This window comes from Lytechinus pictus, chromosome 6, assembly GCF_037042905.1.
Source record: "Lytechinus pictus isolate F3 Inbred chromosome 6, Lp3.0, whole genome shotgun sequence".
Lineage (NCBI taxonomy): Eukaryota > Metazoa > Echinodermata > Echinoidea > Temnopleuroida > Toxopneustidae > Lytechinus > Lytechinus pictus.
The window spans coordinates 10,857,506-10,871,906 of NC_087250.1; the positions used below are offsets into that span (position 1 = coordinate 10,857,506).

Below are 14,401 nucleotides of genomic sequence, written 5' to 3' on the forward strand. Positions count from 1 at the left end.
TAGCGATAGCAAAATCCAAAAGGATCCAAGGTATAAATCCTAATTCCTATATAAATCCAAAAGATAGTCCAAAATCGAAAATGAAACAGCATAGCACAACAACTCGACTCGACTCGTATCGTGACGAGAGACGTAAACCTCGGCGTGCGGCAGTACTTATGACGTACGTGCGGACGTGGGGGAAAGCGCTGGGCCGGCGGTCACGGCGGGCTGACGTCGTAGGTGGCGCTCTGTGCGTGGGTCGGCGGTTTTGGCGGGAAAAGAGTTGGCGTGGTATGCGGACGCGGTGTGTAGACGACGGGGTGAGTTACGGCGGCGTGTGTGTGTGTCGGCGGCGTGGTAGGTACATCAGTGGTGGCGTTCTGTGCGTGTTGGTCGGCGGACTCGTCGGGTAGGCTTCGGCGGGAGTGAGTGGGTGGCCTGGTGTACGGATGAGGTGTTGGGTCGTCGGCGGAGGTTGTAGCGAGGTGTCGGTGGCGGCGGTGTGTGCGTCGGCGAAGTCGCTGGTTGAGTTGGTGGTTCGATCAGACTGCTGTGTTTGGTAGGAGGGCTTGGTGGGGTGACGGTGGTTGGCGGTTTGCTTGTGGAGTTGGTTGTGGATTGGTTGGAAGTTGGGTGGTGACGTAGGATTGGGTGCCAGATGCTGTTGATGTGGAGGCCAGGGTCTTGAGGCACGGTGTTGTGTTGATGTATCTCAATGGCTTCCCTGACCCTTCTGGTATTCCAGTGCCGGATGTTGGTGATTAGATGGCTCTTGTCCCAGTCTATGCGGTGATTTTCCTGTTGTGCGTGTTTGACAATGGCAGATCGGTCCCAGTCGCTGCGTCGGTGGTGGGTCTTGTGTTCCTTGAGTCTGGTGTCGAAGTCTCGGCCGGTTTCTCCAATGTAGACTTTGCCACAGTCGCAGGGGATCTTGTAGACGCCTGGTTGCTTGTTGGATGGGTGCTTGTCCTTGTGAGAGTGCAGGATGGAGTGTAGCTTGCGAGAGGATTGGTGTCTGACGAGGATGTTGGCAGAGTGAAGGATGCGTTGTAGTCGGTGTGAAGTCTTGCCGATGTAGGGAAGTGCTATGGTGGCGATAGGTTTGGTTTGGGATGGGTTTTCGATGCTGTTGGTGCTGGGTTGGTGGTTGGACGGTTGAGTGTTGATCCTTCTTCTGGGGTAATGGTTGATGGTGGTGAGTGCATTGGTCACGTGCTTGAGTTCCTGCTGTAAGTGTGCCTTGTCGCTGAGTTGGTGGGCTCGTCTGACGAGAGTGTCGGCGACTGATTGGTGGACGGATGGGTGGTGGTGTGAGCGGAAATTGAGGTAGCGGTCTGTGTGGGTGGGTTTTCGGTACACCTGGTGAGATGGGAATCCAGATGGTGTCTTGGTGATGAGGACGTCTAGAAAAGGAATTGAGTTGTCGTGTTGGGTCTCCATGGTGAACTTGATGCTGGGGTGCTGGTGGTTGAGGTGGTTGAGAAACTGGTGAAGGTCAGGTGTGCTGTGCGGCCAGATGACAAAGGTGTCGTCGACGTAGCGGAGCCAGAGTGAAGGAGGTTTGTCCGCAGTCTTGAGTGCTTGGTGCTCGAAATGTTCCATGAAGATGTTAGCGATGATTGGTGAGAGAGGTGAACCCATGGCTGCTCCTTGTAGTTGTTTGTAGTAGTTGTTGCGCCATTTGAAGGAGTTGGAGTTGAGACAGGTGAGGAGAAGGTCATGGATCTGGTCTGGTGTGAGAGTGGTTCTCGATGCAAGGTCTTGGTCGGTGATCAGGCGTTGCTTGATGATGTCACATGCTTGGTCTACAGGTACGCTGGTGAAGAGGGAGACGACATCAAAGCTGACAAGTGTGTCGGATGGCCGGATCTTGGTCTTGGAGACGACGTCAATGAAGTGCTTGGAGTTGGTGACATGGTGCCGACTCAAGCCAGCATCTCCTCATCGGCTCTACTACTCAAGCTGTTCTCAACTCTTCAATCTTTCCTGGTTTACAGTCCTTTTCAGGACTACTTGCAAGAAAGAATACTCTACTCTCAAATCTCCACTTTCTCGCCTATCCATTTCTTCTCTTCTTCTATCCACTGTTTCTATGACACTACACATGGTGTACCGTAAACCACATCAGCGATGGTTTTTCGTAATTGTTATGTACTAAAACCTTTCCCACTATTTCCTTTATAAACCTATTTCGATAATCAGATGAAAAAAATATACAGCTACGTGGAGAAAAATCCCGAAAAAAGGAAATCATTTCAACTTTACCCGAATTTTTCGTTGGAGTCAGACGGGGAGGATAAATTTTGTGACGTGCACGTACGCGCGCGCACACTAGACCTTATCACGTGATTTGTTCTGATCACGTGATTTGATCCATATCGTTGTTCTGAAAGATAAGCTAAAATCTTTTCTGGAAGATCGTCACGTAATAACCTACGCGTTTATTCACCATTTTCGTCTTATTTGTTTCATCAAGAAGATATCACTCTAGATAGAATGATATCTCTTTGGTTTCATCAATCGATTGTATTTTCAGAAAACCAAAAAGCTTGTAACGCCTTTTTAGTACTTTGAGCTGATCGCGGTGCACTTTTGAACTTTTTCCCTCCCCATCATCCCTCTTCTCATTATTTTCTCTACTATTCTAGAAAAAAGAAGAGAAAAGAAAGCAGTTTAGCACACCATTTATCTTATAGTCAGGTCCAGATTTAAAAAAATGTGCTCTGAAAAAGTGCTTTAGGCATTTTGTGTTAATGCTGATTTATCAATTGTTTTAAGGTAATTCAGGGGTGCTGAATCCAAAAATGCTGTTTGCCAAACTTGATTCCGACGTTTTCATCCTCAAATCGGCAAAAAACAAAATGGCGGCATTTTTATATGCAGTTTTCCATATTAAACGATTTTCATGGGTGATTGTATTTCAGAAATTGGGATCTATGCGTTATTTTTTATACCCAGGGTTGCAAACATAATGTGTCCGATTGATTCGTCAGCCATCTTTAATTCCAAGATGGCTGCCATGATTCAAAGCTGCTGATTGATAAATAATATGGCCAAATGTTTGATAATTTTGGGGTGATGCTGGCATATTCACATCGTGATATCTTTAACGTTTCCGCCATTTTTTTTCCTTGCCTGCATAGCAGAAGCGAGACATGGACGTCGCTTTTCCGACGGCGGCGATGACCATGGCGGCGGCGAAGTCAACATCAAATCTTAACCGAGGTTAAGTTTTTGAAATGTCATAACTTTTAGGGTATAGATGTCTATTTCATAAAACTTAGGCATGTTTAACAAGGTTTAACAATGATTAAACAAAATCTATTGAGACAGGTTATAGTTACAAAAGGTCGTCAAGGTTACCTGAAAATCTAACATAGCGTCCACAACGGCAGTCGTTGTACCATCAACTCCAAAAATAACGTAAATCCTCAAAAGCGAAATCAAAATCGTCAAAAAGCTTTCAAGGCAGATAATGAAACAGGACATGTTTACAAGATAGTCGGTGAGTGTGTCAGAGAATCCAATATGATCTTCCAAAATGGCGTCTATAATGGACGCCAGTCTGGACGTTGTATCTTTGAAATGGACAAAATTCATACAATACCCACCAGGTAGAAATAACTTTGGGGTCTACCAAGAATAAAATAAAACTTAAAAAAATCATGGTTCCAAAGGGAAAAATTACATTGGAAAAATTTCAAGGTTTATCAGTGGTGCAGTTTTGCAAAAAAAAATGATGATGGCCTAAAAAATAGTTATTTCTTGAAAATCTGGCTCCAAAGTGCATATACCTAAATACATTAATGTGTCTTACCAGTGATTTCAAGGTTCAAATAATATAGGTGAAGACGAATTACATGGATACACCGTTGTACATTTTGTAAAAAAATTGAAGAACGCTCCAAAAATTACATTCGAATTGGCCACCATTGATACAAAAAAGACAATACTTCATTCCCCATCTAGTGCCACTATTTTGGTGTCTCTACTTTTAAGACTCATGAAAATACGTTTTACAAGAATTTGTGACATAATTAGATAGTGGTGCAACAATAAGTAAACATCCGAAAAACAAACTTTAAAAGCTAAGGTAAATTTTTACCTAAAAGTTCCATAATTCACTGATAAGTATTTCAAGACATGTCATTTATATGTGCTATCCTATGGTTTCAAGATTAGGGGACAGCATGCATTTTTACGCAATTTTAGAAGTCGCTTTGGACTTTTTACGACGAAAAGAAAAACTGACAATCCTTTTTATTTGTCCCGATTTATTATTTCAGCATTGAAACCCGCACAATAGTGTAGATTTTGTTCACCCAATTATGACTATGTTTAGGTGATGGAAGTTTTTTTAGACTCATTTTGAAAGCCATCTTTAAATAATTGGTACAATGGACAGCTTCATATCATTGTAACTAATCAAAAAGTATTATTTAACCCTTGAAATCATAGTGTAGACACCAAAATCATATTTCCCAGATGAATTCTAAATAGATTATGTCATTTTTTAAGTATCAGCAGCCATTTTAGAATCCTTAATTGGAAGCCATCTTGGATATTTAGACATACGGGACCATTGATTGCCCTTGTAACCTATCCTAATGTATCACTTGACCATTTAAACCAAGGTTAAGACAACATAATCATATACCCCAGGCGGATATTAAACAAAGTATGTCAGATTTTAGGTAACAATAGCCATTTTAGACTCCAATATTGGATGCCTTTTTAATTCTTGGACATGCTGAACCTCTGCCTGTCCATGTAGTTTGTCCTAATTTATTACTTGACCCTTTAAACCATGGGTTAAACACAAAAATCATATACCCCAGGCTGATATTTAACAAAGTATGTCAGTTTTTTTGGTAAGAACGGCCTATATAGACTCCATTTTTGGAAGCCATTATGGATTTTTGGACATACTGGAAACACTAACTGTCCTTGTAACCTGTCCCAATCTAATATTTGACCCTTTAAACCATGCGTTATACTGAAAATTCATATTCTCCAGGCGGTTATAAAACATACTATGTCGGTTTGTAATTAACGACAGACATTTTATACTCCATTTTTGCAAACCATCTTGGATTTTGGGACATGGAGGACCATAGACTATCTTTGGTACTTGTCCCAACGTATTTCTTGACCCATTAAACCATGTGTTAGACACCAACATCATATCCCCAAGGCAGATATTATTAAAGAAAACTATGTCGGGTTTTAGGGTTTTTAGATAACAACAGCTATTTAGACTCCAATTTTGAAAGCCATCTTGGATTTTTGGACAAAGTGGACCGTTGGCTGGCCTTGTAACTTGTCCCGGTTTACTTCTTGACCCTTGAAAATCACCAATGAATAAAACCCAAATAAAATACATTAAAATAGGTAATCGATGAATTGTGAATTTTTAGGCCACGGCAGCCATTTTTACGCAATTTTTGATTTTCAGGTACCCTGGAGTGCTTATGTCCATTCTTTCCTTTTACCTCCTACACCATTGAATACATGTATGCAACGGAAAATGTGTCTAGGGTAGATAAAGTGCCGGTTATTTAAATTTCAGTTGATGGCGGCCATCTTAGACGCCATCTTAAAACTAACCACATTACCGGATCCCGATTTTGGTGGATTTTTAGCATGTTATTTCTGAGATCAAATGGTACCAAAAATCGTTGACAAAGATTTTTGTTACAAGTTTTGAGGGTCAGAATAGAGTAAAAATGGGTGTAGAATGGCGGCCATATTGTTTTTGCCAATTTGAGGACTTTAACATCAAAATCAAGGTTGGCAAACAGCAAATTTGGACTCAGCGCCCTCAAATTATGCTAAAACACTTCTCAATTCAGCATTAACACGATTTGCCTAAGGCAGTCTACTTTTCTCAAATCTGGACCTGACTATTATGCTCTTTTCAAAAGGGAAACGTCCATGTAGTTCATGATATCGGCACTACCCAAACAAAAGAATGTATGGGCGGCAACTCAAACAAATTCCTTCCGAAAAGAGCAGGATACAGATGGTCAACGCCCCGAACAAAAGGAAGATTAGCGTTTATCGGCAAGATTACCTATTGAATGCTCTTCGTACTTAGCAATACAAAAAGTTTTTATGGATACTTTTTTTCCGACCAACATACCTTATCTAAAAAAAAGGGGGAAAAATGGTCTCAATTACCAACAAAACAGGTGCTTATGACATCGGTCAATGATTCATTTTGCATAAAAGCGCTCCCCCTGGGTGATGAGGCATATAAGGATGAAACAAGAATCATTTAGGGAAATTATAGAAAAAAAATGTTTATATGTCACGGAGAACGGGAGAGAATGAGAAAAAAAAGATAAAACAGGGAATAGACAAGTGCGCTTTTGCTAAAATTCCATGATATACTTAAACGAATAACAACATGACTTTATTTTTTTGTTAGATTACTTAAAAAAATCCCAAAACGTTTGTTTGCTGCAATTATGGCCTCAGATCCTTAAATCAATGACTTTTCATTATTTTTGTTTGACCTAGCCCCCCCCCCCCCCGACGGAAATGTTCTGACCTATACACTCTAATATTGCTTGTTTGTCTCCTCTCTCCTATTTTCTGTTTTTAATTGCGAGTAACGCGGTAGAAAAGATAAGAAGAAAGACCGTCCTGGCTATTTTTCCCCCTTTACGACCCCCCCCCCCCCAAAAAAAAAAAAAAAAAAAAAAAAAAGCATTTGAGATGTTTACCATGGTTAGCATCCAAACCAAAATATTTTGAAAAAAAATTATGTTATACAGGGACAGCAATGTTTTTTTTTTCTTATGGTGCAGGGTTTGAGCTGTGGGACGGGGGTGAATCGGCTAGAAAAAATATTTTTTTTTTAATTCATGTCAATATACAGAATGAATTCATAATAGGTTAGGTTTTAAAATCTCTCTATCTTATTCTCCTTTTTTCTCCCAGATGAAAATTTTTGCATTGAAAAGTTGACGGAAACATTATCACTTCAAATTATAAAACCAATATTGAAATAAGTTTCCTCGCCTGAAATGGAGGAAATAGAATGATGTATGATGAGAAATTACGTTAAGGCACCCACTGTAAAGAAAACACGTTTGCCCGGCGTGTCACCAGACAGAACCCTCTCAATCCTACAAACTTTTATTCATGTGTGACCTACACCCCCCCCCCCCCCCCCACAAAAAAGGTTGATACTGACCCAAATTTTATTGATTTTCCTACTTTTTCGCGAACTTCTTTTTTTACCGGCGAATTGCGCGGTAGAAAAAATTTCATAAAAAAAAAAATGTTTCCTTTACTGCAAACATTTTGGGCGCTTACCCTGGTTACTCAAATATTTGAATTTTTTAATAAAAAACAGGGGCCGCTGAGCGTTTTGATAATGGAGGGGTTGAGCTGAATGTGGGAGGGAGTGGAAGAGAGACGGGGGGGGGGGGGAGACGTAAGATGTAATGTAAAATGACAGGTACTGAGAAGAAAAAAATAGAAAGGATTGAGGGGGATGGGGGCGGGTATCCAAATCGGGGAGAAGGAAGATGATACAGATATGGGGATAAAGAAAGACGATAGATATAAGAAAGGGAGTGAAAGCGGTAGAAAATACCTTCAGTTACAGGTTAGAAACCAGAGGAAGAGAAAACGAGGAAATCCCTAATTGGTACCGTTTTATAAAATACATGTACATTTTATATTGACAAACGCGCAATAATTTAAACAAATTTACAATCCACCAGTCAAATAAAAGGATTTCAGTAGCTTTTTAGAACGGCCGGGCCCCTGCTACACTTTTGACCCACCCCCCGCTTTCTCTCGTTCTCTCATCTTATTGCTCTTATTTTTGTCTTCTATTTCAAAGGAAATAAGCAGAAAATAAAGCAATTTAGAACACCGTTTATCCCCTGCTCTTTTGAAAATGAAAACGTCCACCAGTTCTTGATCTCGGCACTCCCCAAACAAAAGAAAGTCATGGCGGACGCCCAAACAAATTCCTTTTTAGAAGAGCAGGAGACAAATAGCCAGTTGACGCCCTGAATAAAAGGAAGATTAGTGTATTTCGTCAGGATTACCGACTGAATGCTTTTCGTATTAAGCAATACAAAAAGCTCTTAGGAATACTGTTTTTCATATTACGACAGTAAATTTTTTTATAAAGCAAATGTTTACTCAATTATTGACAAAACATGCAGGCGCTTAAGACATGGCAAGAACATTTTCTTCTTGAGCATGACAGTGCTTTCGTCATAAAAAAATACAAATTCCCCTAGGTGATGATACACAAAGGGATGGAAGAAAATGTAAGTGAGATTTTTAAAAAAAGAATAGAAAATGCAAATCGAGATACATGTAAAGGAAAATGATGAAACGACAGAAGAATGAGAGGGAAAAAGAAATAGATCAAAAAGGTATAATGTAAACCATAATGTGCGCTTTTGCTCTTGCATGAATGTTTAGTTATACAGAATTATAGATTAGCTGGATGTGGGGGGAGCGATCCGGCCAAAACAAAATCACAAGTTTATAGACATCGCGTTTCATCTTCAGGAACAAAACTATTTTTTATTACAAACAATAATTCATGAAAAGAAGAAACTGAAGGAGCGATTTTTAGTGAAACATTGAGGCCACCGTCTTAAAGCCCAGAAGCCAAAGATCACAGTTTCGGACTTTCGTTACGCAGCATCATCATTGTACTTGCAAGGGAATATTTGCCCTTTTTTGTTCGTTCTGGAAAATAAAGATATTTTGTATGCTGTGATTTCACCCAAAACGGATTATCATCGTAATTATACACATTGCAAATGATATCTATACAAGGGGCTAAAGACACCATTCTTGAGTAGCGGGACAATAATAGGCAGGAAAAAAGCACTAGAGCAGACAACAAAGCGGTATCGATCGAACCCGACCCGTCCGCGCGTGCTGATTGCCCTTACGCATTTTTGTACACAGTGCCTATTGACTTGGGAAAAAGCGAAGATTTGACAAAATAATACGACTATTTCCTATAAAATTTCTTAACTATTCTATTGATTTGAGAAGCGAAACCTTCATTTATAGAAAGAAAAATGTCTAATCTTTCATCTTTACATTTACTAAAAATCCTGAAAATACTTCAGTTTGGCGCAATTAGCAAATGTTTAGGAAAGCACCACCACAGATCCAAATACTAGCACTGTACCAAAACGGCTACGCCGGAGGGAGAGGTATCCGGTTTCGCGGGTCCGCACGCAAAGGGTTATTGATGGTCTATTGGTAATTGCTCTTAAAGTATTTCTCCCCAAGGTGTGCATTGAAGCCTTGGTCCTAATAATACTTGCTATGCGTGAATTTACATTTGGATAGTACGGTGAATTATTGTGGGAAAGTTTCAGTGAGAAAATATACTTCATACCTTTTTTTCGGCCGGGTAAACAGCATTTAGGGAAAGCAGACCCTGTTTTAATGCTATTGTATATAGTGGGCTGTTGGTCGTTATGACAAAGGATATGTCGGGAAGAACTGTTTGTTCTTAACTCACATAATTACTGTCTATTCTTACGGGTAACTCGTTGGCATGGTAGCAAGCATTGAATGTTACAGACTGTGAATTGTATGTGTGAAGTGGGCTTTGTTCGCATGGTTGAATAATTGTATGCTCGTGGAGATACGATTTCTAGTGCGGTGCTTGTACTAGGGTTCGGCATTTGGTTGCCAGGTTAAAGCTATTGCTGCTTTGTTTTTTTGCGGACGCCTTTCACAATTCAAGTCTGGTTGTTAGGTTTTGGAATTTAGTCAAGATGGCTAGTAGTATAGAGAAAATGAAGGAGTTTTCTACTCTAGGTAGAGAGATGGGACTTAGTGATGGCGAATTAAGTAGTTTTGTCACAGAGTCTATGGAACGAGAAAAGGAAGCTTACGAACGTGAGCGAGAACGAGAAAAGGAAGCTTACGAACGTGAGCGAGAACGAGAAAAGGAAGCTCATGAATTGCGCTTGGCCCAAATCAAAACAGAACAGGCAAAACTAGAGGACCGCCCTTTTGAGTTCAGCGGAATCAAGTTAAAAGTGGGAAAGTTTGATGAATCAACTGACAGTTTTTATGCTTACATAACAAAGTTTGAATTGTTAATGGATAGTCAGAACCTAGTTCGAATCTGACTGGAAAATCACTGGATGTAGTTAATAGAATGAATAGCGCTGATCGCACTGATTATGATAGGGTAAAGCGTGAGCTAATGGAATATTTCCATCTTACTGAGAATGGTTATAGAAAGAAATTCAGGTCAGTAAGACCAAATAAGGAAGAGCGCCCAAAACAGTTTGCTGTTAGGATGAAGGATACTTTGATAAGTGGTTGGATTTGTCTGGTGTTGGTGATTACGATTCCCTGGTCGATTTGGTTGTTAGGGAGCAATTTTTGGATTGTTGTCCCAGAGAGGTAGTTGGATTCTTGAAGGAGAGGAATTGTGGGAAGTTGCATGAGATGGTTGAATGTGCCGAGATATATGTGCATGTGCATGGATTGCATACTTTCATTGGTCATAGGGATGATAAATTCAATCCTAAGAATCAGAACCAAAGACAGAATCAAAATCAGAAATCAAGTCCAATCCGAAACCCTAAATCAGTATTAGGTCCACAGACAGACAGGAAACCTAAGTATGCTAGTTCAATGGAATATAACACAAAACCTAGTTATGATAGTGGCGGTACGATGTAAGGGTGTTACATGTGTGGTAGTCCAAATCATTTGAAACGGAATTGTCCAATGAAGCCCATAGTTCATTCAGCTCAGGCTATGAGTGTGGAGGACACTCCGATTAATAGCGTTAGGTCAAACAAGTCTAGTTTACATTCGAATGAAAATTTTATACCGATAGGAACTTTGCGTTCAGAGTCTGTCGAAATCCACTGGATTCGTAGAAAGTTTAGCCGGTTGTGTACTCATAGGTGAAGTTCCATCAGAGAGTGATGCAAGTGTTGAAACGCTTGGTATGGCGTGTGAAGAAGTTGGTGCCGTGACTGATATGCCGGTTGTTTCGGGTAGGTTGTTACCCATGAACAAGCCCGTTTCCGTGCTGAAGGATTCTAGGAGTAGCACGAGTATAGTGAGAACGGGTTTAGTATTAGACAGTCAGTTCACAGGAGTGATTCAGTTGGTTAAGCTGATAGATGGAACTCTTAGGCGTTTTCCTAGGGCAAATATCATGTTAGACAGTCCCTATTTCATTGGAGAAATCAATGCCTTGTGTATGCCCAATTGTTTGTGTGACGTCATTATTGGCAATGATGTGAAGGGGGCACGTGAGCCCAAGGATCCTGACCTGCAATGGGTGCCTAGTATAGTTCAAAAGGCAAATAGTTCCGATGTTGATGATCGGGTATCCGAAGTTGATATGCAAAGTTCGGAAGTTGTGTCGAGTTCGGAAGATAATGTTCGGGTTTCCGAAGTGGGTGAGTCTGTTCCGAAAGTGGATGAGGTTTTGGATGATGTGTCTTCATGTGTGGATGAAGTGATGGGTGTTGAATCTATGGCACAGAAGGAAAATAAATCTAAACCTAAACATGATTCGAGAGTAAAAGACTCGGGAGTGAAAGTTAAGTCGGAAGACTTTTTGCGAGAGCAAAGGGATGATTTGTCACTTCAGGCTTTGTGGAGTAAGATGAATCATTGTCAAGAAAGGGATGAGAGAAATCCAAGTGTTGATGCTGATATTTGCAATGAGGTTGGAGATGAGGAAGATATGACGGATGAGTGTATCAAAGATACTCATGATATGCCAGGCTCATTTCAAAGGGGCTTTGTGAATCATGTTCATGATTCTAAGGATGAGGTTCGAGAATTGCTATGGGAATACCAGGATGTATTCACGATCGTTCCTAAGCGAACTTCAGTGGCTGAGTGCAAAATTAATTTGACAAGTGATGGAACTGTTCGTTCTCCCCCTTACACTAAACTACCCCAAGTTGTCGAGGTTGAGTCAATGCTGAAGTCAAGGGTTATCGAGCCTTCGGATCCGTCTTACGCGCATCCGATTGTATTGGTTAGGAAACCGGATAGTTCAGACTGGTTTTGGATAGATGTCCGGCACCTGAACAAGATAACCGTGTTTGATCCCGGGTCTATGTCAAATGAGCTGGTGTGAGAAAGCTTTAGTTCACTAGGATGTTGAATAATATTGCTAAATGGTTCAGAATATATATATTTAAACATTTTACACTCATACACAATATTATACACTACACGCTTTCGTAAAATAAACGTTTTATGAAATATCTGTGCGCTCATTAATCATAATATTTTCTATATTCATGTCATATAAAAAAAGCCATAGGGCCTTTTTTTTTCGCAATTCTATGTTTTATGCATATGTATTTCGCAGATTATTCATGATCTTTTTTCATTTATTCCAGGTATCATTGGATCTTCGAAGCCAATCACGATCGCAACTCTTACAATTCCCGATTAGAAATTAGAATAGGGATTTAAGTTAGTAGGGCTTACCTGTAAATTTAGTTAGAATAGGGAAAACTTTAGGGCCCGTATTCCATAAACGAGATAAGCATGCTTAAGTCAAAAATCTAAGCATTTTGTCTTAGTTTTCTGTCTAAGATAAAATTCTTAGCCAAAACGCGTATTCCATAAAGAATTGGCTAAGAATTTTGTCTTAGAATTTGGCTAAGAAGTTTTGGGCAACTAAGACAGATATAGGATGAATGGCTAAGTAACTTTTCTTAAAACTGCAGATTCTGTATTTCATAAATACAACATGGCTAAGAATTTAGCCCTAACTTTAAGACAGTTGTGAGCTGTCTTAATTGTTGTATTTTCAAGGCAATTTCAGCCAATTTTTTTTTTTAATTTACACCTATATTGCATTTCGAGCTCCTATCTCATTTTTTAAACCGATTTTCATGAAATTTGGAACACACATTGGTCTTAAGGTAAGGAGGTGAAATATTTTTCTTTTTTTTCTTTTTCAGAAATTGTGTTGCCATGGTAACAATATATTATGGCCAAAATTTTGCCGTTTAAAATACTTCATTAGTGTTCTACCAATTCTCATGAAAGTTGGCTCACACATTGGATTTGAGGAAAAGATGTGCAAGACACATTTTTGCATGTGTCGAAATTGTGTTGCCATGGTAACGGTATATTATGGCAAAAATTATGTATAAATATTGCTGTTCAAACTACTTCCTCAATTTTTAGCAAATTTTCATGAAATGTGGCACAAACATTAGTCTTGATGTGAAGATGTGCAAAACATATTTCATGCCTATATAAAAAAATTGGGTTGCCATGGTAACAAATAAAATACAAAAAAAAATTTAAAATCTTGTGATTGAACTACTTTATAAGTTTTCAACTCATCTATTCTCCTAAAAAAATTGGCATGCACATTAGTCTTGAGTTGAAGATGTCTAAGACATATTTTTGCCTGTATCAAAAGTCGTGTTGCCATGGTTACAACATATTATTTAACGAAAATAAGGTGAAAATCTTGTAGTTCGAACTCCTTCATCTTTTTTCAACCAATGCTCATGAAATTTGGCACGCACATCAGTCTTGAGTTAAAAATGTGCAAGAATATTTTAGCCTGTATCAGAAATCGTGTTGCCAAGGTAACAACATATTATATAATGAAATTAGGTAAAAAATCTTGTGGTTTGAACCCCTTAATTTGAACCCCATTAGTTTTCAACCAATTCTTATAAAAGTTGGCTCACACAGTGATTTTGAGGTATAGATCTGCAAGACATAGTCTTTATTGAAAAATGAGTTGCCATGGTAAATCAATAAATGTGTAAACAGCATAATGTGGATTGAACTACTTCTTATTTTATGACATTGGCCTGTACGCTCATGGAATGTAGTTTTTGAGCTAAAATAATCTGCAAGACACATTTTCTCATTCATCAAAACATGTGTTTGTATGGTAACTACAAACATCTACGCCAAAAAAAGATTTAGACAATGTTCAATGCTAACTTTTGTTTGGCTACATAGAGAACTACACAGTAGCTGTGGGCTTAGTTCTAGTTTTTAATTTTAGGGGGTTGGGGGCTAGGCCTCTAGATCTCAAACTACAGCCCCTAGCTTTAGATGTAAGCCTTAATCAAGATCCTTTAGTCCTAGAAATAATCCAATGCTACAAGTCTACAAGTCTCTACTCTAGATATCGACCTATTACTATGTACACCTAGATTGCTATAGTTCTACTTCTAGATCTAGATAGGGTCTAACTTTTAGTCTTAGTCATTTAGTCTAGATCTAGGCCAGGCTACATTAGAGATTCTAGATCAAACAGTAGACTAGTCTGACTACATCAGCCAGACCTAACGTTAGGGCTACCGGCTAGGCTAGAAATAGAATCTAGAATGAATAGAAAGAGAAAGCATAGCCATACTAGGCTAGGCCGCCTAGGTCGAGTATT

The 14,401-nt window shown here is 39.5% G+C and overlaps 1 protein-coding gene across 1 annotated transcript; it reads right to left on the reverse strand.

Moving 5' to 3' along the window:
* Positions 1-348: 348 nt before the first annotated feature.
* LOC129263370 (uncharacterized) lies at positions 349-3,360 on the reverse strand. Its single transcript, XM_054901282.2, has 2 exons — positions 3,346-3,360; positions 349-1,881 (listed from the first exon to the last, which is right to left on the reverse strand). The coding sequence occupies exons 1-2, from the start codon at positions 3,358-3,360 to the stop codon at positions 349-351; spliced, it is 1,548 nt and encodes a 515-aa protein (XP_054757257.2).
* Positions 3,361-14,401: the final 11,041 nt, after the last annotated feature.